General features: G+C 43.9%; 1 protein-coding gene across 1 annotated transcript in view; it reads right to left on the bottom strand.

The window, feature by feature from the left end:
- LOC146812812 (alpha-2-macroglobulin-like protein 1) overlaps window positions 1-25,397 on the bottom strand; it is a 761,857-nt gene that overhangs the window by 278,445 nt on the left and 458,015 nt on the right. The window contains exons 24-25 of the mRNA XM_085615204.1: window positions 9,672-9,848; window positions 8,798-8,879 (exon numbers count right to left, since the gene is read on the bottom strand). Coding sequence (XP_085471330.1) covers window positions 8,798-8,879; window positions 9,672-9,848 — 259 coding nt within the window. The remainder of the gene's footprint in view (window positions 1-8,797; window positions 8,880-9,671; window positions 9,849-25,397) is intronic.

The following is a 25,397-nucleotide window of genomic DNA, read 5'->3' as shown; positions in this document are numbered from 1 at the left end:
GAATTAGATTAAGGGCACATTCAACATCTTTTTTGGTGAACACTAGCGTGATTGCTGATAGAGGAGGACTAAGAGAGGCTGGGGCGGGTAGTGGGACGTTATTTGTATTAGCAAACTGGGACTTGAAGTGCTTGACCCAGTGTTCTGGCGGGACATGATTAACCGGGACTGGTTTTTGGTTCCCCATGCCCCACCTCACAAGATGCCAGAAGTCCGTTGAGTCTCTGGACTTACTGGCTACCAGTAACTCCTCCCAGTTTTTAGTGTCCCACGTTTTTTTCGCCACATTTTGTGTCCTTTTGTAATGGTTCCTTGCCGCCCGTATAGCTTCCCTATCAGTGGATCGCACTGCATCAGCTAAAGATTTGTATGCAATCCTGCAATTTTTATCATACCATGATTCCTGTTTTCTTTTCCCCTTACCAGGGTGCCTCTTCCTATAAATACTAAAAAATTTACTAAGTTTAAGAAAAAGGGTCGAGTGAATGTGGACTACCCTACTGCAGTAATCCTCATAATCCAACTGCCCCAGCATTTCAGTTGTTGCTTCTTTTACCATGTCATTCATTTTGTTAATGGATTCGGGCTTACCCAGACACTCGGCCCATCTAACCCGCCGAGTATCATTTGTCATGATGATATCATCTATCAAATCTTCTTGTATTGACCTCAGCCCTTTGTGCAGCTGCAGCTCAAGACTGAGAGGATTATGGTCACTTTCGATACGCTGTATTACTATCATATCATGTATAGCAGACCAAAATTCAAGATTGACCAGAATGTAGTCAATTCTACTAGTGCTCAGTCCATTATTGAAGGTTGGATTACCCTGCTTATCTCCTCGTGTCCTGCCATTCACTGCTCTCAGCCCATGTTCTAAACTGAAGGTCTTAAGTTGTAGGGCTGCCTGGGTCCACCGTTTAATAGGGGTTAAACTAAGGGTGGGGATTTGCCAACAGATATCCTCTGCCTCCGTGAGCTCTAGATCGGTTTGGTCCAGAGGCTCATAGGAGCAGTTGAAATCTCTGCAAATTAGCAAATTGGCACGTCCTCTCCAGATACTAATATAATATCCCAGTGCCACCACAACTTCTGATGGTTTCCCTCCTGGCTTTCCTCTGGCATACACATTGAAAATGATAAGTTCGCCAAACGATGGAGATTTTAACTTAACCGCCAGAATGTCCCTTGAATTGGTTTCTAGTTGTGAAGTTGTAAAACCATCGTCCTGTTTTACCCATGTGGTCAGTCCCCCCTTAGGTCTCCCTCTGTTTGTTTTGGTTGCAGCTATTGCAAAGTGAAGATACCCTGATCTATGCTGGGGCTCTAATGCCCATGTTTCTTGCATATTGACTATCATAAAATTATCAATAAAAGTAGCCCAGTCCCTGGAGGACAACTTATTTTTAAGACCTGCCACATTCCACGAGACCAGAAACTGGGTCTCCACATTGCTGCTTAAAGCATTTTGAACAGTTACAGAGTCTCCTGTACTACTAATATCCAACTTTCCCTCTGTCTCTGAGCCGCTAACCTCCACCAGACAACCAGTATCGGTTGGCTTCCCTGGAAAGTTACTAGGTGTAAAGAGACCTGTAACTCCAGCGACAGCCTCATAATTAGTTAGACCATGAATTATTGTATCACTTGCACAGTCACCTTGGTTGTTTGTTTGTGTACTATGCTCAGAGTTCATTGGCACATTGCTGGTGACACCAATCAAGTCAAGACCTCTGTCAGGTATATTTGGATCGGTGGGTACATTCCTATCCAAAGCCTCAACCACACCCACTAACTCCTCCCCAGGTAACTGTAGACTTCAATCACAGGCATCCAGACCACTAAAGATGTCAAACCGATTAGACACTTCCAGTGGAGTGAATAGCACTGGATAGTCCATGCTCCTATGATCAGTGATACTTGGCCTAGTGGGTACTATGTTCCACCCAGACGATTCTGGAATTATGGCTGCAGGTTGCACATAGGCAGGGTTCCTGTTATTGACCGTGCTGGGGAATTTAATAGTGGGTAAAAAGTGACCATTGGCCTGGTGGGTTGAAAATACTACAGATCTTGGGTAAAAGTAAGTCAGAGGACGTGGAATAATGCTGCTATAAAAATTTACCTCTGGCCAATTCAGGATATAGCGTACTGCATTGTGGTCTCTGAAATTGACCACAACCACATCCCCCCCAATGTCTTTAGGTCTTCCCCCCAGCCACTGGAGCCGGCGCACGTGAATTATTTCGCCATCTATATTACTGGCGATTGGCCTATGTAATGCCAGCCAGTGTGTTATTTTATTCTTTAGTTGGGAGAAACCCTCTCTCTTGTTCACTGGGAGCTCTGGAACCCCCGTTAGAATCACAACGTATGGTACGGCCTCGGGCGGAAGATCCGGTAATGGTCCCCTAAACTGTTTCCCCCGGGTCTGCCACAGGCCTCCCTCCTCGTATCTTTTTGATCCATTCAGACAGTTACCCATGTCTCTGGTAGATTTATTTTTAGAGATTGTTGGATGACAATTAGTTTTAACTGTTGTATTACACACAGGAGCATTTATCAAATTGGTGGTAGAATTGCTCACATGGGATTTAGGGGCAGGAGCTGACCCACTCAATAGATGACTGCTAGAGGACGGAACATCTAGTATAGGGTTAGTTAAAACTGTATTTACAACTAGCCCAATTTCAGTAGATGGTAGTCGAGATTTGTTAGTGGATTTATCCCCTGGGAAGAGAACTGGGACCTGATTAGACTCCGAATTACCTTTTAATTGTGTAGGACTTGACATCCTACCCAGGTCTACTTCTATTTTCCCTAGTCGGTTCTCTATTTTTTCCAATCTTTCCACTATTGCGAGAGTATAAGATCGCATAATCATCTCGATACTATCCAAAAGATTGCTGGTGTCTTTTATAATAGACCCATTTTCTTTGGAGCTGTGTTTAATACTATGTTCCCCCTCTATATGCACAGAAGTCAACAAAGATATAGGAACAGTATCCAAACCAGTCCCATCCTTAGGGGTTGCTGCGGATGTAGCCTTGGTACTAGGGGGGATGACCTTCTTCCCAAATTCGGTGTAGCTCGTCTTCTGTTTGGTAGGTTCCATCCTATTACGTCTCTTCTTATTAGGTGGTGGACCATGCTTTGTAGATTGTACAGCTTTCTTATGTCTTTGTCTAATAGACTTAAGGGGAGTGGGTGTTACAGCAGTCACAATTCCTGAAGTACTGGATAGATCGTGTGATAGATTTGTAATATCTGTTCCAGTAGAAGAAGTAGTAGGTACTACGAATTCTCTCAACAAAAGAGGAACACCTTCTGTACATAAGGTCTCATCAGCAGGGGCTGGTACTGGGATGAGCTCGTTTTGAAGAATGGCTGCGGGATTAGGCTCATACAGTGCCCTATTTTTAATGTTTTCTATAGAGCGTCTACGCTCAGCTCGGCGCTCTGCGAGGGAAAATTCTGTTGAGCCTCCGGATGGTGTTCTCGTAAAATAGTTATCCAGGGTGCCATTCATTATAGTTCCCACTCTGTCAGTCACCTTTGTTATAGGACTCAGCACAATCGTGGACATGTTAGTAACTACGTCGGGTAATTGTTGTAGCAATAACGTATATTGACAACTTACGATGCGTCGTTTTCTTATGGCTCTCAGTTTGCCCAGAGTGCTGTGCCCGGTCCGCTCTCGTTGGTCCTCAGAGGGCCACAGAGGGCCCGCCCTTTGCCCGGGCTTAGCCCGGCGCGTCCCGCGCGCGTCCCGCGAGGCGGGCCTCCGGGCGTTTTGTATGCGCCTCCTGTCGCTGGCGCCACGTGAGCTCGTCGCGCCGCCTCTGGGGCTGCCGGGAATTGGAGTCCCGGGGCGGCGACGCGGAAGGTGGTGGTTGTGAGCGCTTGCTAGCGCTGAGATGGCACCTCTTACTCTTGGCGGTGGCGGTGGCAGCAATGGCGTGGCTCTCCTCTGGTGAGTATCGCTGTGTGGCAGATTCCCCCCGCTCCGCCGGCCTCCGGGCGTTTTGTATGCGCCTCCTGTCGCTGGCGCCGCGTGAGCTCGTCGCGCCGCCGCTGGGGCTGCCGGGAATTGGAGTCCCGGGGAGGCGACGCGGAAGGTGGTGGTTGTGAGCGCTTGCTAGCGTTGAGATGGCACCTCTGACTCTTGGCGGTGGCGGTGGCAGCAATGGCGTGGCTCTCCTCTGGTGAGTATCGCTGTGTGGCAGTTTCCTATTGTATTGTATTTAATGATGTGAAGCCTGCAACTAAGAGAAAATAAGATAAAGACATATATATTTTCATCTTGTCTTCCATCATTTTTACGGTGTAGTGTCGTTTTTGGAACGGATGAACGCATGGTTATTGTGAGGGTGTGACGTACGCTTAACACGGTGCCTGACCCCAACCGCTCGAGCCAAGCTACCATTGTGCTGGGAACCTGGTGACTGCTAACCCGGTTGCCCGGTTTCCAACATAAAATTGGTGTTCAGTGGTGGGATTGAGCTGTGCTTGTGTCTACTCGACAATAACTTTGGGTAGTCCATAGGCCTACACCGGGAGTTTTCTCCAAGCGGACTTCCTAATTTTGAGTTTTGTTTTTTCCAAATTTACTTCTGGTGGTGGGAGGAGGTATTACAAAAGGTACCCCCCTGCATAGCTTCTGTAAGCAACTGTCTTCTATCCTGAGTGGGCAAAATGGAATTTGTGTTGGAGGATGTGGAAACTTACACTGTGGCCCAACTCAGAGAGTTTTGTCAGCGAGAGGGGGTGTTTTGTCCCCAAGGTGCAAAGAAGGGTGAGCTCCAGACCAGCTTAAGGGCTTGGGGGGAGGCACGACGAGAAAGTAAGGTTGAGAAGGAGGATAGGGATGGAGAGCCTGTCAGCGAGGGGGCTGGTTTGTACCAACCTGAGGTGGGGAACCTATTAGAGGGGCCCAGAACACTTTCAAGGAAGGGCAGCAGTGTCTCTAGTGGCGGCTTATCAGAAGCAGTATTAACTGACCGGAGGGAGAAAAGACAGCTCACATGGGAGTTGGCGAAGCTGGAGAAAGAAAAGGAGGAACGGAGGATGGCTCACGAGTTGAGGCTCAGGGAGATAGATCTCCAGATCCTACGGGTCGGGGCACACACTGTTCCTAATGGTGGCAGCGAAGAGAGAGAAATCACCAGGGAACCCAAACCCTATCTGCCAAAAGACATAGTAGCCAGCTATAGTGCGGGAGATGATATCGCCAAGTGGCTAGCGGCCTATGAGGTCTCTTTAAGAGCCCATGGGGTTCCAGAGAAATATTGGGGAGGGGGATTGTATAAATACATGCCTCCAGCTGGCAGGGATACATTACTGGCCCTGGAGCAGGATGAGCAGACCCACTACCCCACCATGAAAGTGGCGCTCGTGAGGAAGTTTGGACTAACACCCGAGAAGTACAGACAGAAGTTCCGGGGTAGCCACAAACTGGGCACACAGAATTGGGTGGATTTCCTGGACTATGCAAAGAAGGCATTAGAGGGTTGGATACAGGGCAGCGAGGTGAGGGACTACAAGGGGTTGTTTGATTTGATGTTGAAGGAACACCTGCTCGAAAAATGTTTCCCAGACCTGCGTCAACACCTGGTGGATAGCAAGCTGACCAATCCCCGGAAGCTTGCTGAGGTGGCGGACATTTGGGCTAGTACCCGGGTGTCCACAAGGGGGACTGGAGGGGACTCTCAAAAGACCGGACAGGGCGCCCCCCAGAAGAAAGAGGGAGGGGAAAAGAAAACGGAGTTCTCTAAAGGCCCCCAAAATAGTTTCCAAGGGAAGGGAACGGGATTCACCCCTAGGGCTAACCCACCCAGAAACCCTAACCCTGGCCAGAGTCAGCACCCATGGGTTGTCCATTGCTTCGAGTGCGGTGGTGTCGGACACTATAAGGGAGATGTGAAGTGCCCGAAAAGACCACCCCCTCCCATCGGAGGAAAGGCCCCCGGAGTAGCTAGTGTAGTGCTCGGGGAGGAGATGCCTTTAGATAAGGGAAGGGAGAGGAATATAGCGCACAGGGATGCGCTATATTCTTGTTAAGATGGCACTTCCCTGCGTTTTTTAAATGACCCAGCTCGGCGCAGCAGATTTGCTTGTGGCACTGTGCTGCGCCATTTCATTGTAAATATACCCCATGGTGTCGCAAGGGCAATGCTATACCTAAGTTAAATTTACCAAGCAACGCCGAAGTATGGCTGCTGCTGGTGGATTCAGTCCACTCCCTCCCCAACTTCACGGAGATGTCTGATCTTCTTCCAATGTTGAGCAGGCACTGCCGTCAAGGTGTTTCTGAGGCCCAACATAAAAACACCACCCAAACATTGAGTTCTGCCCACCCACAGGAGTTCAAAGGGGTTTGATCCCTAGAAAGTTTGACATGTGTCCCTGGATCTGTGAGGCACACAGCAGCATTGCAGCAGCAAGTTTTTCCCTCGAGGCAGTCAGAGCTCAGGTTTTCTCACACAGGGGATGCAATTTCAACTCCTCCAGATTTGCATGACGATTGTGTTGGGCACACAATTATGGGCACAGTTGTAACTGGGATTATAGTTCACTTTCATTCCTCCCCTTCTGTTCTTTCTCCAACAAACCTAATGATCACTCCCAAGCCAGAGAAGAGGCCAAGGCAACCCCCCAGGCCTGATGGATGCTTTGGTGGCACAATGGGACAGGTGAGCCCCCACAAACTCCAGGCAGTAACACTGTGAAAAGAATGTGATGTCACCAGGACGATTCACTCAGTCAGGCTCCTTTGGGCTGCTCCACTCCCGGCAGTTATAGCCAGCCATCTCTTTAAGGCAGACTCCCCATGCAGGTATACCTCCAGCACCCACCTCTCAGCAGGCCAGGCATGATTTTATTTCAAGCAGATCTATAGCTTCTTTAGCAGCTTGCTGACTTCAGGTAACACCCCCTCGCGTCTGGGAAGCTGGCTGTCAAGACTACAAGCCCTGCATCTCAGAATATTTTCCCGACAGCATGTGAGAGTCACTTAGACTGGTCAGTGAGAACTTCTGGAATCTTGACTGGCAGTGTCAGTCCTTCTCTTATATTTCTATCTCACAAATGTTTTGTATTCCACACCTGCTATACTGGAACCAGTTCAAGGTGGTTCCTTCACCTTATGTATCCCTCTTCAAGCCAGAAACAATGTTTAGAATAAACGTGGTGGCCATCTTGGAACAGTATTGTGCTGTTTTTCCAATTCAAAGATGGCTATTGCATTTAAAATCAATATGGGGACCTTCTTATTTTTTACAATATAAAACAAGTATTGGCACAAACAACTCGATTTAACTTGCTGACATATAAAAACACAGGCATATATTCCTGCTCTAGCACATTAATGGTAGATCTATTGCATTTGGTTGTACTTGTTTAGTATGTCTTAACAATTTTCTGTCACTTGTTAGTTTCCTTCTTTTCAGAAATAGTCTTCCTGGGTATGCCTGTAGGAGAGTACACTCACAGGATATTTAATAATGAATATTGCCGCAGAAGTGCAACACAGATATTTCTGTACTCAATTGTGAACAAACGTATTGTAATCGTACTGTTGTTTGTGACAGCTCATGAGTAAAAATTTTTGCTCTCTACTTTAATATTTACCACTCCCTCACAGCTGCTGTGTTGGAGGTATTTATTGAAACACAGTGGCAGTGTCCTTTGAGGTGAGTAGGTTGCTCATGTTAGCCAACCATACTGACTTAGGTGGAAGCCTATGGTTTTTTATGGAAAACTGAAGCCTGTAGCTGTATCTAAGTCATCCTATTGTGTTAACGGAAACTCTGCATTGAGCCTTTTAAGTCAACCTCTTTCTTGCCATCTATCCATTCTCTCACTCTCCTCTCTTTCTTCTACCTCTCTGGATGCTTCATATCTCTCGCTTCCTCTTCCCTCCATCTCTTTCTGTCTCTCTGTTGAAGCCCCTGTGCCTGCTGCAGTTATCCTCGGGGGTCCTAGGGAAAGTGTGAGAGGATCCTGTAGCCGACCTGGGATTTCACAGCCAGCACTGCAATGAACTGATGTGTGCTGCCCAAATATGGAGTGGTGCGGTTAAGGTTGGCTATAGTCCGGGGCGTAGCTTCAGGGGTGTGTTTGGGGTGTTACACCCCCCTAATAATTGTATTTTCTCATGAATAGTTGGGTACAGGTGCTTTCAGTCTGGGATGGTGAGGAGTCTGTCAGATTTCACCTGGGATTTTTGCATGTACACACTGACAAAATCAACCGAACATTCTGTCTCATTTTTTTTTTAAAGTCCTCAAAATGTTGGTTCTTTTACAAAATATTGCATTTCTCTCACTTACTACATCTACCAATCTGCATTCCTTTTCCTTTCCACTGCCCCTTAAGTCCCTCTCAGGCACCCTAGATATTACAAGTATGCATTTTAACATTATTTGCCAGCATGATTGTCAGAAAATCTGAAGTTCACCCCCCCAATCATAATGACCAAGTTACTCCCCTAGCTATAGTGCTCCAAAGTTATTCATTTGTGCCATATAATTTATTTCTCATGATGTCTCTTGTGTTTTAAGCCTCCCTTTTATATTCACATGAGCAGCATCCAATGTCATGTAATATGATTACTTGTGATTCCATCATTGAGACCAGGGTCATTAGATGTCATTTTGACTTACGTCATCATCTTGAATCCTACTTCTTTGATCAGACAATGTCAATAAATTTGGGGTTCACTTATTTTAAAAACCGTGTAGTTGGCCAGTGTAGGTAGCCAGTGACTCCACAGGGTTAGTTATTGCTTGAGACTCACCATGTGTTACCATCTCCGTCGCTCTCCCCAAAGGCACTGTAGGAACCATCTTTGTGTTTGTAGTTGAGTTCTCTTTGATACCCTGAAAAAATAAAACAACTAAACCGAAATGTAGTTGATGGATGCAAGATCAGTGCTGTGGGGTTTCACATCAAGGCGCTTCTCCGCCAGGAGAAAAGGCCATCATTTTGTCAGAAACTAGTTTCTAACTAACTGCAGAGAGGTCTGCTCTTCAACGCAAACAGGGTGTGTAGCTCAATTCCTACACTGCTACAAGACATACTTGGTTACCACCTGCAAAAAAAGTCATTGTCTGTTCACCCCCAGAGCTGACTGAGCACCTCAATCTCTTCATAGCAAAAATCCCTATCCTAACCGCGGGAATAGGTAGCAAATAGATCTATGTTGCTATAAAAAATATACATTGACAATTGCCAACATGTACATTGGAGTATAATCCTGAGGTACTTTTGGGACAGAAAATACCATATTCCTCAAGTATATTTGAAGCCACGCTGACAACCTTTTACAGTCAATGATGTTAATATTCCTAAGAACTCTATCTTAAAATGTCACTCATTTTGGATGACCTGCCACCAACAGCCCCAGTCAATTAGGCACAAATGAACAGTTTGGCCATAGTTAAAGTCTTCCAAGCAACACTCACATCTCACCCTGACCAGCTTTCATGGCTGGATCATAGTCTGGTGAACCCTTCAACTTAAAAAAACATTAATTTGATTTCCTTGGAATGTCAATGACTCTTGGTGACCTCTGTCCCACAGCAGATCTATCTATCCCTCATGGTTACTGCTTTAACTTTCCCTGGATCCAATTTGCTTCTGAAGTAACTTGCTCCATATGATCCACCTACCGCTGCTCATGTATCCCACAGCCGTGGTCTTGATTGCTGTCGTCAGCTGCCCCGTTTTCTCCAGATACTGCAAGACGTAGATAATGGGGGCAAACGTCAGCATGTTCTGCTCCCCGCAGCCGTATGGCATCTGAATCAGATTGCCAAGGTTCTGCAACGCCGACCCCATGATATCACCTTTAGAGAAAAAGAATCCTGAGTCAGGTGGCAGCACCCAAAAGACCTGTCATTGGTTCATCAACAGCATTAAAAAGCTATTAATCAAACTCTTTTGTCTTTCACTTTTAAGAGGGGTGGTGCAATGACAGCAAAGCGACACTTACTTCAGACTGAAAGGGGTACAAACCAGCGACTCTGCTCTTGTAATCCTGCTACGCATACCTATTCTCTGGGGTTTCCATGTGAGAGCCAACTGGACAAGGTTCCTCTTACAAATATACTTGTAGACGTCAGAGAGACCAACACACTGCACCCTAGACGGGAAGTCACCAAGAGACTCCAGGAAGTACACAATTGGTACCTCTTTTCATCAGTGTCAGTGGGATAGATGCAGTAGAACCTCTAGCCTTCTCTTTGTCCTTCTGACAGTGACACAAATCAATGTAGGTGGTGATCCTGTAGAGAGTCATCACACCTCAGATGCCAGATCCAGCTACTGGTGGCCCTTATCCCCATCTCCTCAGATGTTCCTCACAGCTTTGTTTCACATTGCACTGGAAAAGCTGCACTTCATTGACTGCGCTTTTTTAACAGGACAATTAAGAAGCCTCTTGAAGAGCCAGGCAATCAAAAGCCATCCAGAGACTTCCGTCACAACTAGCAGCAAATGGGGCACGGAGTATTGTTAGGAGCAATACCCCTTATCTATGACTGTTGAGGTGCTAACACTGAAAAGGTTCACTGCTTAAAGCTACTTTATTTAAATGGCCTACATTTTCTATTTTAAGCTGGTCAAGCACACACAGACTACTCATCCAGGTACTACTTTAAAGACATGAATTTTTTGTCTTGGATGTGAATTGTATGCAGCATCTCTTTTAATTATACTAACCCTACATATAATGTCTACTTCTGGGATTGTCTTCAGCCACTTTAGGTCTCAGAATAGTGGGTTTGAGTTCCCCTTTGTAAACAGATACCTACAAGTTGTAGGGTATCATTTTCTTGTTGAGCCACATACCAGAACTTAATAAGTAGCGGCACTCATAAGACGCGGTCAGTTGACTATGTTGTAAATTTGAGTTGGTAGCCTGAAGGGTTATGGTTCTAGAGATTTTTCCAAAACACCAAGCGAGTGCAGAGTGGGGACGTTTTCACCTTGATGGGAAAACGCATCTAAAGAAGATATTGATTCAATGTTTCGTGTCCAGAAGACAATACCCATCAGCACCTAATACCCAGATAAACTGAGATTTCAGAATACCTTAAAGAGTATAAATGTCTATTTTTGTTTATTTATTTCTATATAATTGTCAACATGTAAGTTGAAGGGCAAGAACTCGATCACAGGATACAAGATTTTAACATCTTGGCCAAAAAGGCTTTAGTAGATTAGTGTTGTCCTCGAGATGTTCAACGCTGACTTTTTTAGAGCTAAGTGGGTTTTATCATCCAACAAACCGGCCCTGATCAGTCAGTGACTGACTTGCCCAAGTACATCAGCGTATGGTCCATAACGGCCTCTGCACTTAAGGACATAAAAATAAATCTTGCCTCTCGGACCCGGAGGTCCATGGGGGCTTCTTTAGGAGAGGCATCAAGCCAAGGGTGTACTTCCCACTCCCACAAGTAAGCTCCGGAATCTGGGAGTCTGATAGGACTCTGAATCATTATCCTCCATTAACCCTTTCGATGCTTGTGACGGAGCGGTTCCGTCATGCGTGTCGGTCGCGCTGTGCGCATGACGGAACCCCTCCGTCACGGCCCCGCCCGCGCAAGAACCCTTCAGCACAGCGCGGTAATCCGCGCTGCGCTGAAGGGGTTAAAGGTGCAACATTTTGCACATCACACCAGTCTTGAAGTCTCCTGAATGGCTGCCAATTAAATACAGGATAGTATGTAAATTGATGCCTAGTCCATGTGGCCAACATAGCAGTATTAAGGAGGACCATTCCAAATTGTTTACTGCTTAGTTATATAAATTCCATCTAGCAGGTGCGCCTCACATTGCTACCACTGAGATACAAAGAATTTGGGGTAAGGCCTCAACTTTTGTAAAAAAAAAAAAAACACCTACCTTTGGGTCTTATTTTCTATGCCTCTTCACTTCAAAAGGGGTGACAAAACACTGTGAAACAACTGTCACCTGTACAACAAAAAATACATAGCGAGGGTCTTTGAGTCTGGCCCAATTCAGCTATTGCTTGAAAAAAGTGCCTTTCATCTTCTGGATGAGCCCAAGGCATTTTGTGGATGTTTACATTTTGCAGTGGTGATTGGCAAAGGAGTCGTCCCTGGCATTGCAGCTTATGAGAGAGCTGCTGGTCAAGAGCTAAAAAGAAGTTGCACAGAGGTCTCTTCCTGCCTGCCACTGACTGTCAAAAACTGAACCGAGTGGCTGTTTTTTAAGCCATGCTCAGCGGCTCTGGGTGGTGAAGCACAACATAGTGCTACACCACCCATCACTGTTTTCCATGCCTCTTTTTTTTTAAGCATTTAGTCCAGAATGGTTTAACTGTTACTCCTCTTCCTTTGCTTATCCATCCCTTCAAAGCACTTTATAAAATCACTGAAGAAAAGTAAAAAGTCTAACCAATCATCTACCAAAGAGGTTTAACAGATGAAATTCAACAGCAGTGAAATGTCTCTCTCCTAACTAGTTTGGACTAGCTGAACAAGTTACTTACCTTCAGTAACACTTATTCTGGTACAGACTCAATCTAGGCACATATTCTTTGCCTCTTGAACATTCCCCAGGTGTCAGACCAAATCTGGAAACATTTCAGCAGCATCTCTGCACGTTAAAAGGTGGTGCCTTTCGGCCCGCACTGATGCCGTTCCGCTCCGGGAATGACATGCAGGGCCTATATAGACACCACTCCTGGAAGCTGTGGTCAGATGCTTTTAAGACTTCCTAGCAAACTGGTAGATTCTGGACTTGGGATCTTATTAATGGATAGAATCCAATCACAGAACGAGCAGAATAGGAGGATCAGTGAGGAATCTGCTGCTAGCTAGAGTGTACTCGAAAGAGTATTACCAAAGGTAAGTAACTTGTTCTTCAGATATAGACTTCTAGCGTCAAAGTCCTCACCTTTTGAATAGATACCAAAGCATTACCTATTTGGTGGTGGGTCTGTGACAGGACTGAAATCAAATAGACCTGCAGGACTGAGCAAGCAAAATGTCCCTCTTGGCGAACTTGACTGTCCAGCCAATAGTGCAACACCATGTCCTGTAAAGACCCTGTCATTGCACATCTCAAATTGTGGGAACAGTAATGTGCGTCTGAGCCCAATAGTGCAGAGCGACACCCACGTATCACATGGCCGATGTCTAGGACAAGGACTCTGCATGCTAATGCAGTGGTAGCAGCATTGGCCCTTGTGTGAAGTCCTTCTGAAAGATGATCCAGTGGGGGGAGATGATTGTCTTTTGTGCAGCCGTGCCTTTTTTGCTGCAGAGAACCCCACAAAGAGCTGATTGTCGTCCTGGTGGCCTTTGGAACGATTAATGCAAAAGTTCAGCACTCTCTGGAGCGCAAGTGAGGAAGTCTCTTCTCCTTCTTAGAGAGATGAGGCGGAGCATAGAATGCTGGCAGGATGATGGTTTGCCTGCAAAGATGCATGAGTCCGCAGCACCAGTTTTCTTGAAAGAAGGTAGTGTAAGGTGGATTAACACAGAGAGCCTGAAGCTCAATCACTTGCTATGCTGAGGTAATGGCAATGAGGAACACAGTTTTGATGGTAAGAAGCAGTAAGGGGCAGCTGTGAAGCAGATCGAACAGAGTGCACACTGGGTAAGTAAGGACTGGATTAAGGTCCCATTGCGGCGTCACAAGGGGAGAAGGGGAAACATATGTTGTTGTCCTTGAATAGAAAACATTCACAATGGTGATTTAAATGGAGAAGGCTAATCTATGAACCGCAGGAAGGCCGAAAGGGTCGAAATGTAACCCTTAACTGTACATAAAGCAAGAAATAGCCGGGCAAAGTGAGAACAAACAGCAAACCATAATATTTGTGGACTGAAGTGGGTCAATTTGGCATGTGACCCACCAAAATATTTTTTTTTACCACCGACAGATATATATAATTTTCATCAAGGGATTTCTGACTGCCAGGATAACATCAACATACCTTGGAGGAAGGTGGAAAGTTTCAGCTGTCACCCATCAGTCTCCACACACAAAGGTGGAGATTGCGAAGGCCCAGGTACAGATCCCTTCTCTGTTGCTGTGACAGCAGGTCCTCCAGAAGAGGCAGCATGATAGGGGGACATATGCTCAAGTCCAGGATTTCTTGAAACCATACTATCCACCCCGAATCCGGAGCTACTTGGATGACTTGAGCCCGGTCTGTCTTGATCTTCTTGAGAACTCAGGGCAGGAGTTATTATCGACAGAAAGGCAGGCAGGAGTCCAAGCTCCACTCGAGGTAGAACGCATCCTAGAGCAAGTCGCGCTTTGGAAACTCCAGTGAATGGAAGTGCTGACATTGCTCATTCTCAGCAGTGGCAAACAGATCAAGCCAAGGTTCTCCCCATTTGCGTAAGAGACCTTGCACCACTTCCAGTGCAACACTTGTGATCCGCTAGGTGCCTAAGGCTGAGCTTGTTTGCCTGGCATTTGATGATCCTGCCAGGTGGGTCACCACCAGGAAAATTATTTCTGCAGAATTGCTGCAGAATGTTAATGTGAAGCTGTTACTCCACCAAAGACCAGAGGCTTCTGATCTACACCTATACCAGAAAGCCACCCCATCCTAAAAGCAATGCATGAATCAGCTCTGAGTATGGAGGAGAGAGGGGCTACCGCTGAACTTATCTTGGTCCAGCAACCACCACAGCAGATCTTTTGCAGTCTCCTCCCAAATCTGAGTGTGGTCAGAGAGATCCCCTTAATTTTGGACCCAATAGATCTTCTGATCCCACTGCACAACCCGCATATGCCAACTGGTGTGCTCGGCCAGGAGGATGCAGGCAGCCGTCAGTCCAGCAGCCTCAGAGTCAAACTCACTGAAATCTAGGGCCGAGGATGAAAGATCAGGATGATAGTCTGAGTGTCCTCGACTTTGTTTCCTGGGGAAAGGCACAAAATCTAACTATGTCAAGAATGACTCTGATGAAGGGGAGCCTCCGAGAAGGAGTTAGGTGTGCCAGCGGGAAGTTGATGTTGAGTCCTAAAAATGACAGGAGTTTAGTCATAGTCTGGAGACACCTGATGACTTCCTGGGGTGAGCCTGCCTTCAACAACCACTCGGCAACATAGTAGAAAATTGGAACCCCAGACTTTTGAAGATGAGCTACCATCACAGCCATCACTTTTGTGAACACTTGAGAGGCACTGATGAGACCAAAGGGAGCACAGCAAACTGGAAAGGCTCCTGTCCAACCACAAAGTGCTGATTGGCTGGCAGGATCGAAATATCATAATAGGCGTCCTGCATGACCAACATCACCATCCAGTCACCAGGGTTGAGGGCAAATAAGACCTGGTCCAGGGTGAACATTTTAAAGTTCTTACAGAGGGAGGCATTGAGAGGGCTCAGGTTTCCATCCTTCTTCTGCTTCATCCTTCTTGTGCACCAGAAAGCAGGGAGAATAGCACCGCATCCTACTTCTGGCATCAGCACCCTCCCTATGGCCCCTTTGGCTAAAAAGGCTTACACTTTCTGTCTCCAAATGGAGAGATGGTCCTCTGTCAGTTGCTGCGATGATTGTGGGAGTTGCAGTGAGAAAGAAAGTAAAGGTAAGGCATAATTTTTACAGACAATCTGCAGGACCCACTTTCCAAAGTGATCTCTTGCCAACCCACATAGAATTGGTGGATTCTGCTTCCAACTGGTTGGCTGTGACACAGTACACCAAATAGGTTTGGCGGGGTATGGACGAGTGACATGCTGACCTTGTTTGCGGGGATGGTCGGCAGCACAGTGTCTCTGGCAAAACTATTGGGCTCTTTGCTGGGGAGGGACAGGCTGCACGAAGGAATGCCTCCTCCAAAGCTACAAAAGTAATGCTAAATGTGCTGCTGGTGAGGCTGGGTAGAAAGGCCCAGAGAGCAAGTAGTGGCCCTACTCTTCTTGAAATGTTCAAGAGCAGAATAAGCCTTGTCCCTAAACAAGTGAGTTACATCAAACGGTATGTCCAGTTGATTGTAGCCACGCATGGCAGAAATGGCAACACTGGTGACAGTAACTCATTTAACTCAGTCAGTGGTGTCCAATCCACAAGAAATTGTGAACTTGATTGCATCTCAACCATCCTGACAGCACATGGCGAAGGTCTTTAGGAACACCTTGGAGGACTTGCACCACCGACTCCCAAAGGGCATGAGTATAGCGGCCCAGCAAACAGGATGTGTTAACTGACTGCAAGGTTAAACTGGAAGATGAGAAGAGGCATTTTCTGAATGTCTCTATTTGCTTCAATTCCCTGTCAAGGGGAGTGGTAGGAAAATTGTTGGGGGTGGTCTGGGGTGGGGGCCTGCACCGAGCCTCTCAGTAGAATTGTGCTGCGACAAAAAGGCCGGGTGACCTGGAGCAGGGCGATGGCGTCTGACAATGTGCTAGTTAAAAGGAGGGCCGGTGCAAGGCTTAGCGAAAGACCCTAGTAGGGTCTCTCTCAGTGCCACATTAAAAAGTCAGAGACACTCAGAAGCAGTCTAGCCAGGCTGCAGGACTTACGTCAGGACATTTGTTTTCCCCTCTATAGTGGAGAGGTGGAGGTCAAGGACTTTGGCCGCCCTACACACAACCATGGAGAAGGATGCAGATTCTTCCATGGCTAAGCCAGGATTGGAGAAAAGGGCTGACTCTAGGGAAGCGTCCAGCTCACTATCATCTTGCAAGTCCTCATACCATTTGGCATAATCAGAGTCTGTTCCAAAAAGGGAATGTAAAAATTGTTGTATTGCCTCGTGGTAAAGACCCCTCAGGTGGAATTCGGAACAGGGTTGAGCAGCATGATAAACGAAAATTGTGGCCCTTTCTTTGGGCAGGAAAGCCGTTATTGGTGCTGACATGCCCAGAGTGGGTATGGGCTCTGGGGACAGTGTTGGTAAGGAGTCAAGGGTGGAAGTGGCTCACCGACAGCGAACACGCCAGCACTAATCCAGGTTCTATCCCGCTCAGCTCCTTTGGGCCCAAAGACCTGCCAGAGGGAGTAGGTAGACATCCAAAAAGCCAAAGCATATCTCAGCTAAACTCTTAAATCTGGCACAGGGTGGGTGAAGGCCCCAGAAACTTGAGTTGTGCCAGAACCAGCCACATAACCGCTTCTGAAGTTGGCCGACTTGGAAAGTGGGAACAGGACCATTGGCACTGCCCACACTCTTCATCTGGAGAGGGCAAAGGAGGGGAACTCCACTTCGACTTCTTGTGTTTCTTGTGCTTGTCTGGGGATTTGGAGCACAATGAAGACTGGCCTCGAGAGTCATTCCATCAACTATGAAAGCAGGACCGTGGACGCGCTTTGGACTTGCAATGGGACTTGGAACGTTCCAGTGCTGCATCTTCTTGAGCTACATGACATAAACTTTTGCCTTTTATTCCTTGATGGCCTTTTGGTTCACTGATGCAAAGTCTCCACCGGTCTTGAAATCGTTGCTTGACCCCGGTTATCACAGGCAAACCTAGTGGGGATCTGTCACACACATCTGTTTGCGACAGTTCTTACAGGGCTTAAAACCTGTCATCTTAGGGGGAGATATCCCTTGCACAGAGTTGACAATTTGTGAGAATAATGTCTCTGAAAAATGAGAGAAGCTCTGGATCCACATCTTGAGAAGTAGAAAGAAAGTAACTGACATCAGTGCGCAAGAGTGGCACCAATATAGGCCCCTCAAGTAACGCCCAGAGCAGAATGGCATCAGTGTGGCACCTTCCAGCGTGCAGAGGTACTGTTGAAACGTTTCCAGATCCATGTTAATTACTGCATCAAGAACAATTGAGTAAACTACTAGTGTCTGGACCCAGCCTGATGGCTGAGGAATACTCAAAAGGTGAGGAATCTGTGGCTAGAGGTTTCTATCAGAGATGGGCAGGTTGGGAACTACACAGCAGTTGGAAGGGCATGTGACATTTACAAATATGTCTTTCTGTTTCCTAGACTTCAGTTGACATTCCTCCTATTATGCATAAATTAATCCTGTTCTTCTAATTCTACACTTTCTTTGAAGGTTTTAATGTAGATTAAACACATTAAGCTGGTACTGGGAGTAGATGCAGTAGCAGAGGCATAACGCAAGATGGTGGGATCGCCATGCAGAATGTGACTAATGGCTCCACAATCTCCGACGTCTCCTTGATACACATTGGCCTTGGGTTGGATGGTGGCTCCCTAAAGGGTTTGGGGGGGAAACGTGAATTGTGAAAATGTGTACATGTGCGTTTTGGTCTGCACAAGGAATGGTTTGCTTCTTGTAATCCTAGTTCTCCTTCAGGCAAATCTGTATTGAAATAATAAACACTGAATAGCCTTGTCACGTGTGGGCATCCCGGAGCACTTTTTCTTTAGCCGCATTTTGTGTATTATCCTCACCTTACTTCAGAAATGCCATGAAGTCTATGTACACAAAATTATAATTTAGCAGCCTAAAAACAGGCTCTATTGCCAATTACATTCACTTACTTTGGAAGATGGATGATAATACTTAAGCTTTAAAAAGGTTCACTAAATGAAAGAAGAGTGGCATTTTGAAAACATTCTTCTCAAGGCCTTTATGTTGTCTTTTAAAGTGAGTTGTAGGAAAATAAAGGACAAAGTGAGAAAGACAAAAGAGCACTGTGCCTTTATGGGCACCCAGACCTCCAGTGCCCCATCATGTCCCGTAGGTAGCAGTTTACTCAGTTGTTTTTCATGCAGTAATTAACATGGAAGTATAAACCAAAGTTTATCTCTTCATCGGGGAGGGTTGCTATCATTTTAAGAGATATTCCCTAATGGAAAACTAGCAATACAGGTAAAAAAGCATTCCTTCACTTCAGATCTCCATTGATATTCATACGCCCTGAATAGAATGACTAGCTCCTAACCTAAGCTATGAGGGAAGATATCAATAGAAAACAAACACTAAACAAAGATTTCTCAAAGAGGCTTGTTCTATTTGGGCATCTGCTCTAGAGTGTGAATCAAGCCAATAGTTTCTTGTAAAGGTGTGAACAAGATGACCAGGTTGCTGTTTTGAAGATCTCAGACATTGGAATATTTCATGGGAAAGCAGCAGTAGCCACTTTACCTCTGGTTGAATGGGCTTTTCTTTCCATGTAAGTTTTTATTAGCTTTCTGGTAGCATAGAAGTATGCAATAGACTATCCATCTAGATAAAGATTGTTTCAGTGTGGTGAACCATGCCTGACTCTGCAATAGACCATAGATTACAAACAATTGTTTGAACTTTCTCAAATCCTTAGTTTGGTAGAGATAAATCTTAAACACAGTTCTCACATCAAGAATGTGGAGATATCTTGCTGCTTAAGAAGAGGGAATCTAAAATAATTTAGATAAAGTTGTATCTTGGTTGACATGAAAGTTGGATACATCTTTAGTGAGGAATTTGGGGTGAGTTCTTATCACAACCCTATTACTGTGAAAAAGTGATTAAGCTTTGTGAGAACAAAGAACCTGGATTTTGCTATCCATGCATACAAAGAAAATAGCGACTAGGAACGAAGCTTCCCATGATAAGTGTTGTAGGGAAGGATTATGTCTAGGCTCAAAAGGAGGACTGATGGGACAACAAAGGACTATATTCAACTCCTGCAGAGGTTACAGTCTGTGAATAGGAGGATAACATTCCTAATGCCTTGAAGAAAATCCTTAACTAGGGAAATTTTGAAAATGAAATGTATGAAGGTCATTTTCTGTAGGCTGTGATAGAGGCAAGGTAGACTTTAATTGAAGGGAATTGGAGCTTCGATTGGGCTGAATGAAAAAGTTATGGCAGTACTGTTTTTTTCTTGGCAGGTGATACGATCAGAATTATTCTAAGCATACCAGATGCATTATCTCTTCCAATTGAGGAGAGGAGTTGGCCTAACGGCTAGGGCGGTCGACCTCAAATCTGGGGAGCTGGGTTCGAGTCTCGGCAAATGACGCTGAACATCCTGTGATTCCGGGCAAATCACTTAATCTCGGATGTATGACGTTACAACGCATGCTATTACAACGCCTACCGTTACAACGCATTTTTTACAACGCTAACACTACTACAAGGCTATACTTTACAACGAATACTTTTACAACGCTAAACCTATTAAAATACTTAAAAGTGCTGTTACAACGAAAACCATTACAACGCATACCATTACAACGCGAAAAAAATATTTTTTTAATAAAAAGTACAATAAAATCTGGCACGGGATGCAGGGAAATTAGGGGTTTTAGGGTGGGGAAGTGTATTAAAATGTGGAGATAAACTGTACGTAAATCTACTCAAATGCATTACCAAATTAATACTCGAGTATTAAAATTAGTACTCGAGTATTAAAATTAATACTCCCATTTCCCCCAAAAATTCCGTTTTCACAGATTTCAAAGTTTAACACAAATAGCGAAAAATTTAACAACAGTTCATACACATTTTTATCATGAATATATCGGAAAATAAGTAAACAGTACAACAGAAGACACATACACATAGGCGCCATTTTATCAATCTCACTTGTAAAACTTGTCCTACAACACTTTCTATGAAAACAATAGCAAAAGACATGTTCCAAAATGGATGCCAAAACGGAGCAAATGAATGAAAACAAAACATCTTTTAATGCTTTTTTAAATTATCATTTTCCACAGAAAAATAAAGTATACTAAAAAACACAACAAACGCTGTTTTTTAAAAAATTAATAGTGACACTGACTAAAACTTATAAATACCAGGAAGACACCATTTTGCAATCAGTTGATTATCAACTACCAGAGAGACCAGACGTAAGAACCTGACCCTCTGACACCTCCACTGCGACCTCCACTGAGAGAGCACTGCATTCGTTTGGAAAAGCATTGTTAGTTTGCAACTACTAGTAAGTCACTAATATATTTTAACACCTTGCTTTTTCGTTAATCATGTTTTCTTTCCATACAAAATATGTTTTTAAAAATTTTATATTAACTTATAAAATGTACTGTTTCTAATTTTTTATCATTAAAAATATATACCAACTTAAATCATCTACTTTTTTTTCCAAAAACAGAAACTTGTTATTTTTTCAAAATCAAGAATTCTTGTCCCTAATTTTCCATCACCTCAACGTAATCGACTCACCTTTACTATTGTGAAGGTAAATGTTTTTTAATTGTAATTCTAGTATTTAATAAATATATTTTTAGCATTAGCAAAAGTGTTGTATGGTAAAGGGGATTATATTAATTTTTTACACATTCACACTGCATCATAAACGAAATTATGCGATGGTGCAGGGGTAACAAATACTAATATGACTGCAGTTAGGTACTGCATTTGAGAAAGCGTTTCATGGTACTGGGGTAACTATTACTATTGTAAGTCCCAGAATGTTCAGCAGTAGAGTAATTGAGTGATGGTGTAGGGGTATCCATTATTACTCTTATTTAATAATGCATTGAAAGTGTATTATGTTTTGCTGTACCAATTGTTACTCATACTCATATGTCATGCAGCACCATGAAAAGTATGTTATGTGATGTAGAGTGAAATAAAATATCAGATTTACAATCAATTTTTTTTTTTTTTTAACCAACGTTGTCAAAGTAACATTATTTTTTAAATTTTTTTTTCATTTCCACAGTCAATCGGTTGCAACTTTGTGGATTAAATCAATAAAATAAATAACTTAATCCTGCAGCCAGCAGTACCAAGAAACCACGAAAACAATCAGCAACAGAAAAAGGTATTTTAAATTTTCAGTGTTATAAATTCCACAATGGATTAGTCATTCCTTTTGTTATTGTTACTCCAGTAAAGTGCAGAAGTAGGGTAAGTGTTGGATAGTGTAGGGGTACAATTTACTATTCTAACTCCAGGAAGGTGCAGCAGTAGGGAAAGTGTTGGATGGTGTAGGGGTACAATTTACTATTCTAACTCCAGGAAGGTGCAGTAGTAGGGAAAGTGTTATGTACTATTAGTTATATTCAATGTCATAATTTTAAAAAGTTAATCAACATTTGCATTTGACAACAACGTTCAGTTTTTTCATTTTCTCTTTTTTCATTTTTCCAGACAATTGTTTTTAACTTTGTTGTACGATTCAGTCCAACACATAAGTGAAAACTCCAGCCAGCAGGCCAATTCCACTTCAGAAGCCTCACCAAGGAAAGGAATTCCAAAAAACAAGGTATTTTTAAACAGCATTGTATTTAAACCATCAATTTGTTAGACAAACCATTTACTTCTTAATGTTAATATAATCCCAAAATATATAAAATAAGGGTTGCAGTTGGAAGAATTTTTTTTCTAACTCCAGGAAGGTGCAGCAGTAGGGAAAGTGTTGGATGGTGTAGGGGTACAATTTACTATTCTAACTCCAGGAAGGTGCTGCAGTAGGGAAAGTGTTGGATGGTGTAGGGGTGCAATTTACTATTCTAACTCCAGGAAGGTGCAGCAGTAGGGAAAGTGTTGGATGGTGTAGGGGTACAATTTACTATTCAAACTCCAGGAAGGTGCAGCAGTAGGGAAAGTGTTGGATGGTGTAGCGGTATTATTTACTATTCTAACTCCAGGAAGGTGCAGCAGTAGGGAAAGTGTTGGATGGTGTAGGGGTGCAATTTACTATTCCAACTCCAGGAAGGTGCAGCAGTAGGGAAAGTGTTGGATGGTGTAGGGGTATTATTTACTATTCTAACTCCAGGAAGGTGCAGCAGTAGGGAAAGTGTTGGATGGTGTAGGGGTATTATTTACTATTCCAACTCCAGGAAGGTGCAGCAGTAGGGAAAGTGTTGGATGGTGTAGGGGTCCAATTTACTATTCTAACTCCAGGAAGGTGCAGCAGTAGGGAAAGAGTTGGATGTTGTAGGGGTCCAATTTACTATTCTAACTCCAGGAAGGTGCAGCAGTAGGGAAAGTGTTGGAAGGTGTAGGGGTGCAATTTACTATTCTAACTCCAGGAAGGTGCAGCAGTAGGGAAAGTGTTATGTACTAGTAGTTATATTCAATGTCATATTTTCAAAAAGTTATTCAAAATTTGCATTTGTCAACAACTTTCAGTTTTTTTTTATTTTATCTTTTTTCATTTTTCCAGACAATTATTTTTAACTTTGTTGTACGATTCAGTTCAACACATAACTGAAAACTCCAGCCAGCAGGCCAATTCCACTTCAGAAGCCTCACCAAGGAAAGGAATTCCAAAAAAACAAGGTATTTTTAAACAGCATTGTATTTAAACCATCAATATGTTAGACAAACCATTTACTTATTAATGTTAATATAATCCCAAAATATATAAAATAAGGGTTGCAGTTGGAAGAAGTTTTTTTTCTAACTCCAGGAAGGTGCAGCAGTAGGGAAAGTGTTGGATGGTGTAGAGGTACAATTTACTATTCAAACTCCAGGAAGGTGCAGCAGTAGGGAAAGTGTTGGATGGTGTAGAGGTACAATTTACTATTCAAACTCCAGGAAGGTGCAGCAGTAGGGAAAGTGTTGGATGGTATAGGGGTGCAATTTACTATTGTAACTCCAGGAAGGTGCAGCAGTAGAGAAAGTGTTGGATGGTGTAGGGGTCCAATTTACTATTCTAACTCCAGGAAGGTGCAGCAGTAGGGAAAGTGTTGGATGGTGTAGGGGTCCAATTTACTATTCTAACTCCAGGTAGGTGCAGCAGTAGGGAAAGTGTTGGATGGTGTAGGGGTATTATTTACTATTCTAACTCCAGGAAGGTGCAGCAGTAGGGAAAGTGTTGGATGGTGTAGGGGTATAATTTACTATTCTAACTCCAGGAAGGTGCAGCAATAGGGAAAGTGTTGGATGGTGTAGGGGTATTATTTACTATTCTAACTCCAGGAAGGTGCAGCAGTAGGGAAAGTGTTGGATGGTGTAGGGGTATAATTTACTATTCTAACTCCAGGTAGGTGCAGCAGCAGGGAAAGTGTTGGATGGTGTAGGGGTATTATTTACTATTCTAACTCCAGGAAGGTGCAGCAGTAGGGAAAGTGTTGGATGGTGTAGGGGTGGAATTTACTATTCTAACTCCAGGAAGGTGCAGCAGTAGGGAAAGTCTTGGATGGTGTAGGGGTGCAATTTACTATTCTAACTCCAGGAAGGTGCTGCAGTAGGGAAAGTGTTGGATGGTCTAGGGGTGCAATTTACTATTCTAACTCCAGGAAGGTGCAGCAGTAGGGAAAGTGTTGGATGGTGTAGGGGTTGAATTTACTATTCTAACTCCAGGAAGGTGCAGCAGTTGGGAAAGTGTTGGATGGTGTAGGGGTGGAATTTACTATTCTAACTCCAGGAAGGTGCAGCTGTAGGGAAAGTGTTGGATGGTGTAGGGGTGCAATTTACTATTCTAACTCCAGGAAGGTGCAGCAGTTGGGAAAGTGTTGGATGGTGTAGGGGTATTATTTACTATTCTAACTCCAGGAAGGTGCAGCAGTAGGGAATGTGTGGGATGGTGTAGGGGTAACAATTTACTATTGTAACTCCAGGAAGGTGCAGCAGTAGGGAAAGTGTTGGATGGGGAAGTTGGATGGTGTAGGGGTAACATTTGAGGTATAGCATTTACTTTTACATCCTAATTTGTTTTTCTTCTCTTCTCTTTTCAGATAATGTCTAGTCTTGAAGCTGCGAAATACATTAAATCCAGGAAGGGAAAAAATTTATTAAACCATGGAGGATACATATATAGTAAGGAAAGAATAGGTTTTCCTAGAAATCATTGGAGGTGTGTGCAATACTACACTACCCATTGCAGTGGCAGAGCGGTTACTCTTGATAATTTAGTTGTGAAAACATCAGAACATAACCACTCTGCCTCTGCAATGGAGGTAGAAATACGAGAAACAGTTAACGAAATGAAAGCTATTGCAAGCACCTCCAATGATTCTACAGGATCCATTTTAAGAGAGGTTGCACAGCATGTCCCCAGTCATGTTGCTAGTAACATGCCTATAATTCCTAATTTGAGAAGAATTATTCAAAGACAAAAGCAGGCAAGTAACATTCAATTATCTACACCACATTCTTTCTCTGACATTAGAATTCCACATGATCTTTCTATTTCTTTTTCTGATGAACCTTTCCTTCTGCATGATAACGAAAACCCTCAGAAACGAATTCTCATTTTTAGTACCCCACGTAACCTTGCTAAGTTAGAAAATAGTGAAATTTGGATGATGGATGGGACGTTTAAAAGTACACCCCATCCTTTCACTCAAATTTACACTATACATGCTAAAATTAACAATAGTGTAATACCCTTAGTATATAGTTTGCTACCTGATAAGACTTCTGCAACATACAGTGAACTTTTATCAGTTATTAAAAGTAAAACATCTCAAAGTCCTAGGAAAATAATTATTGATTTTGAATTGAGCATGATCAATGTGATCAATAAAATGTACACGGATACCCAAATTCAGGGATGTTTTTTCCATTTT

The sequence above is a fragment of the Triturus cristatus genome, chromosome 7, assembly GCF_964204655.1.
Source record: "Triturus cristatus chromosome 7, aTriCri1.1, whole genome shotgun sequence".
NCBI classification, from domain to species: Eukaryota; Metazoa; Chordata; class Amphibia; order Caudata; family Salamandridae; genus Triturus; species Triturus cristatus.
Note: the sequence above shows the minus strand (reverse complement) of the source record. Positions and strands in the feature narration are given on the sequence as shown.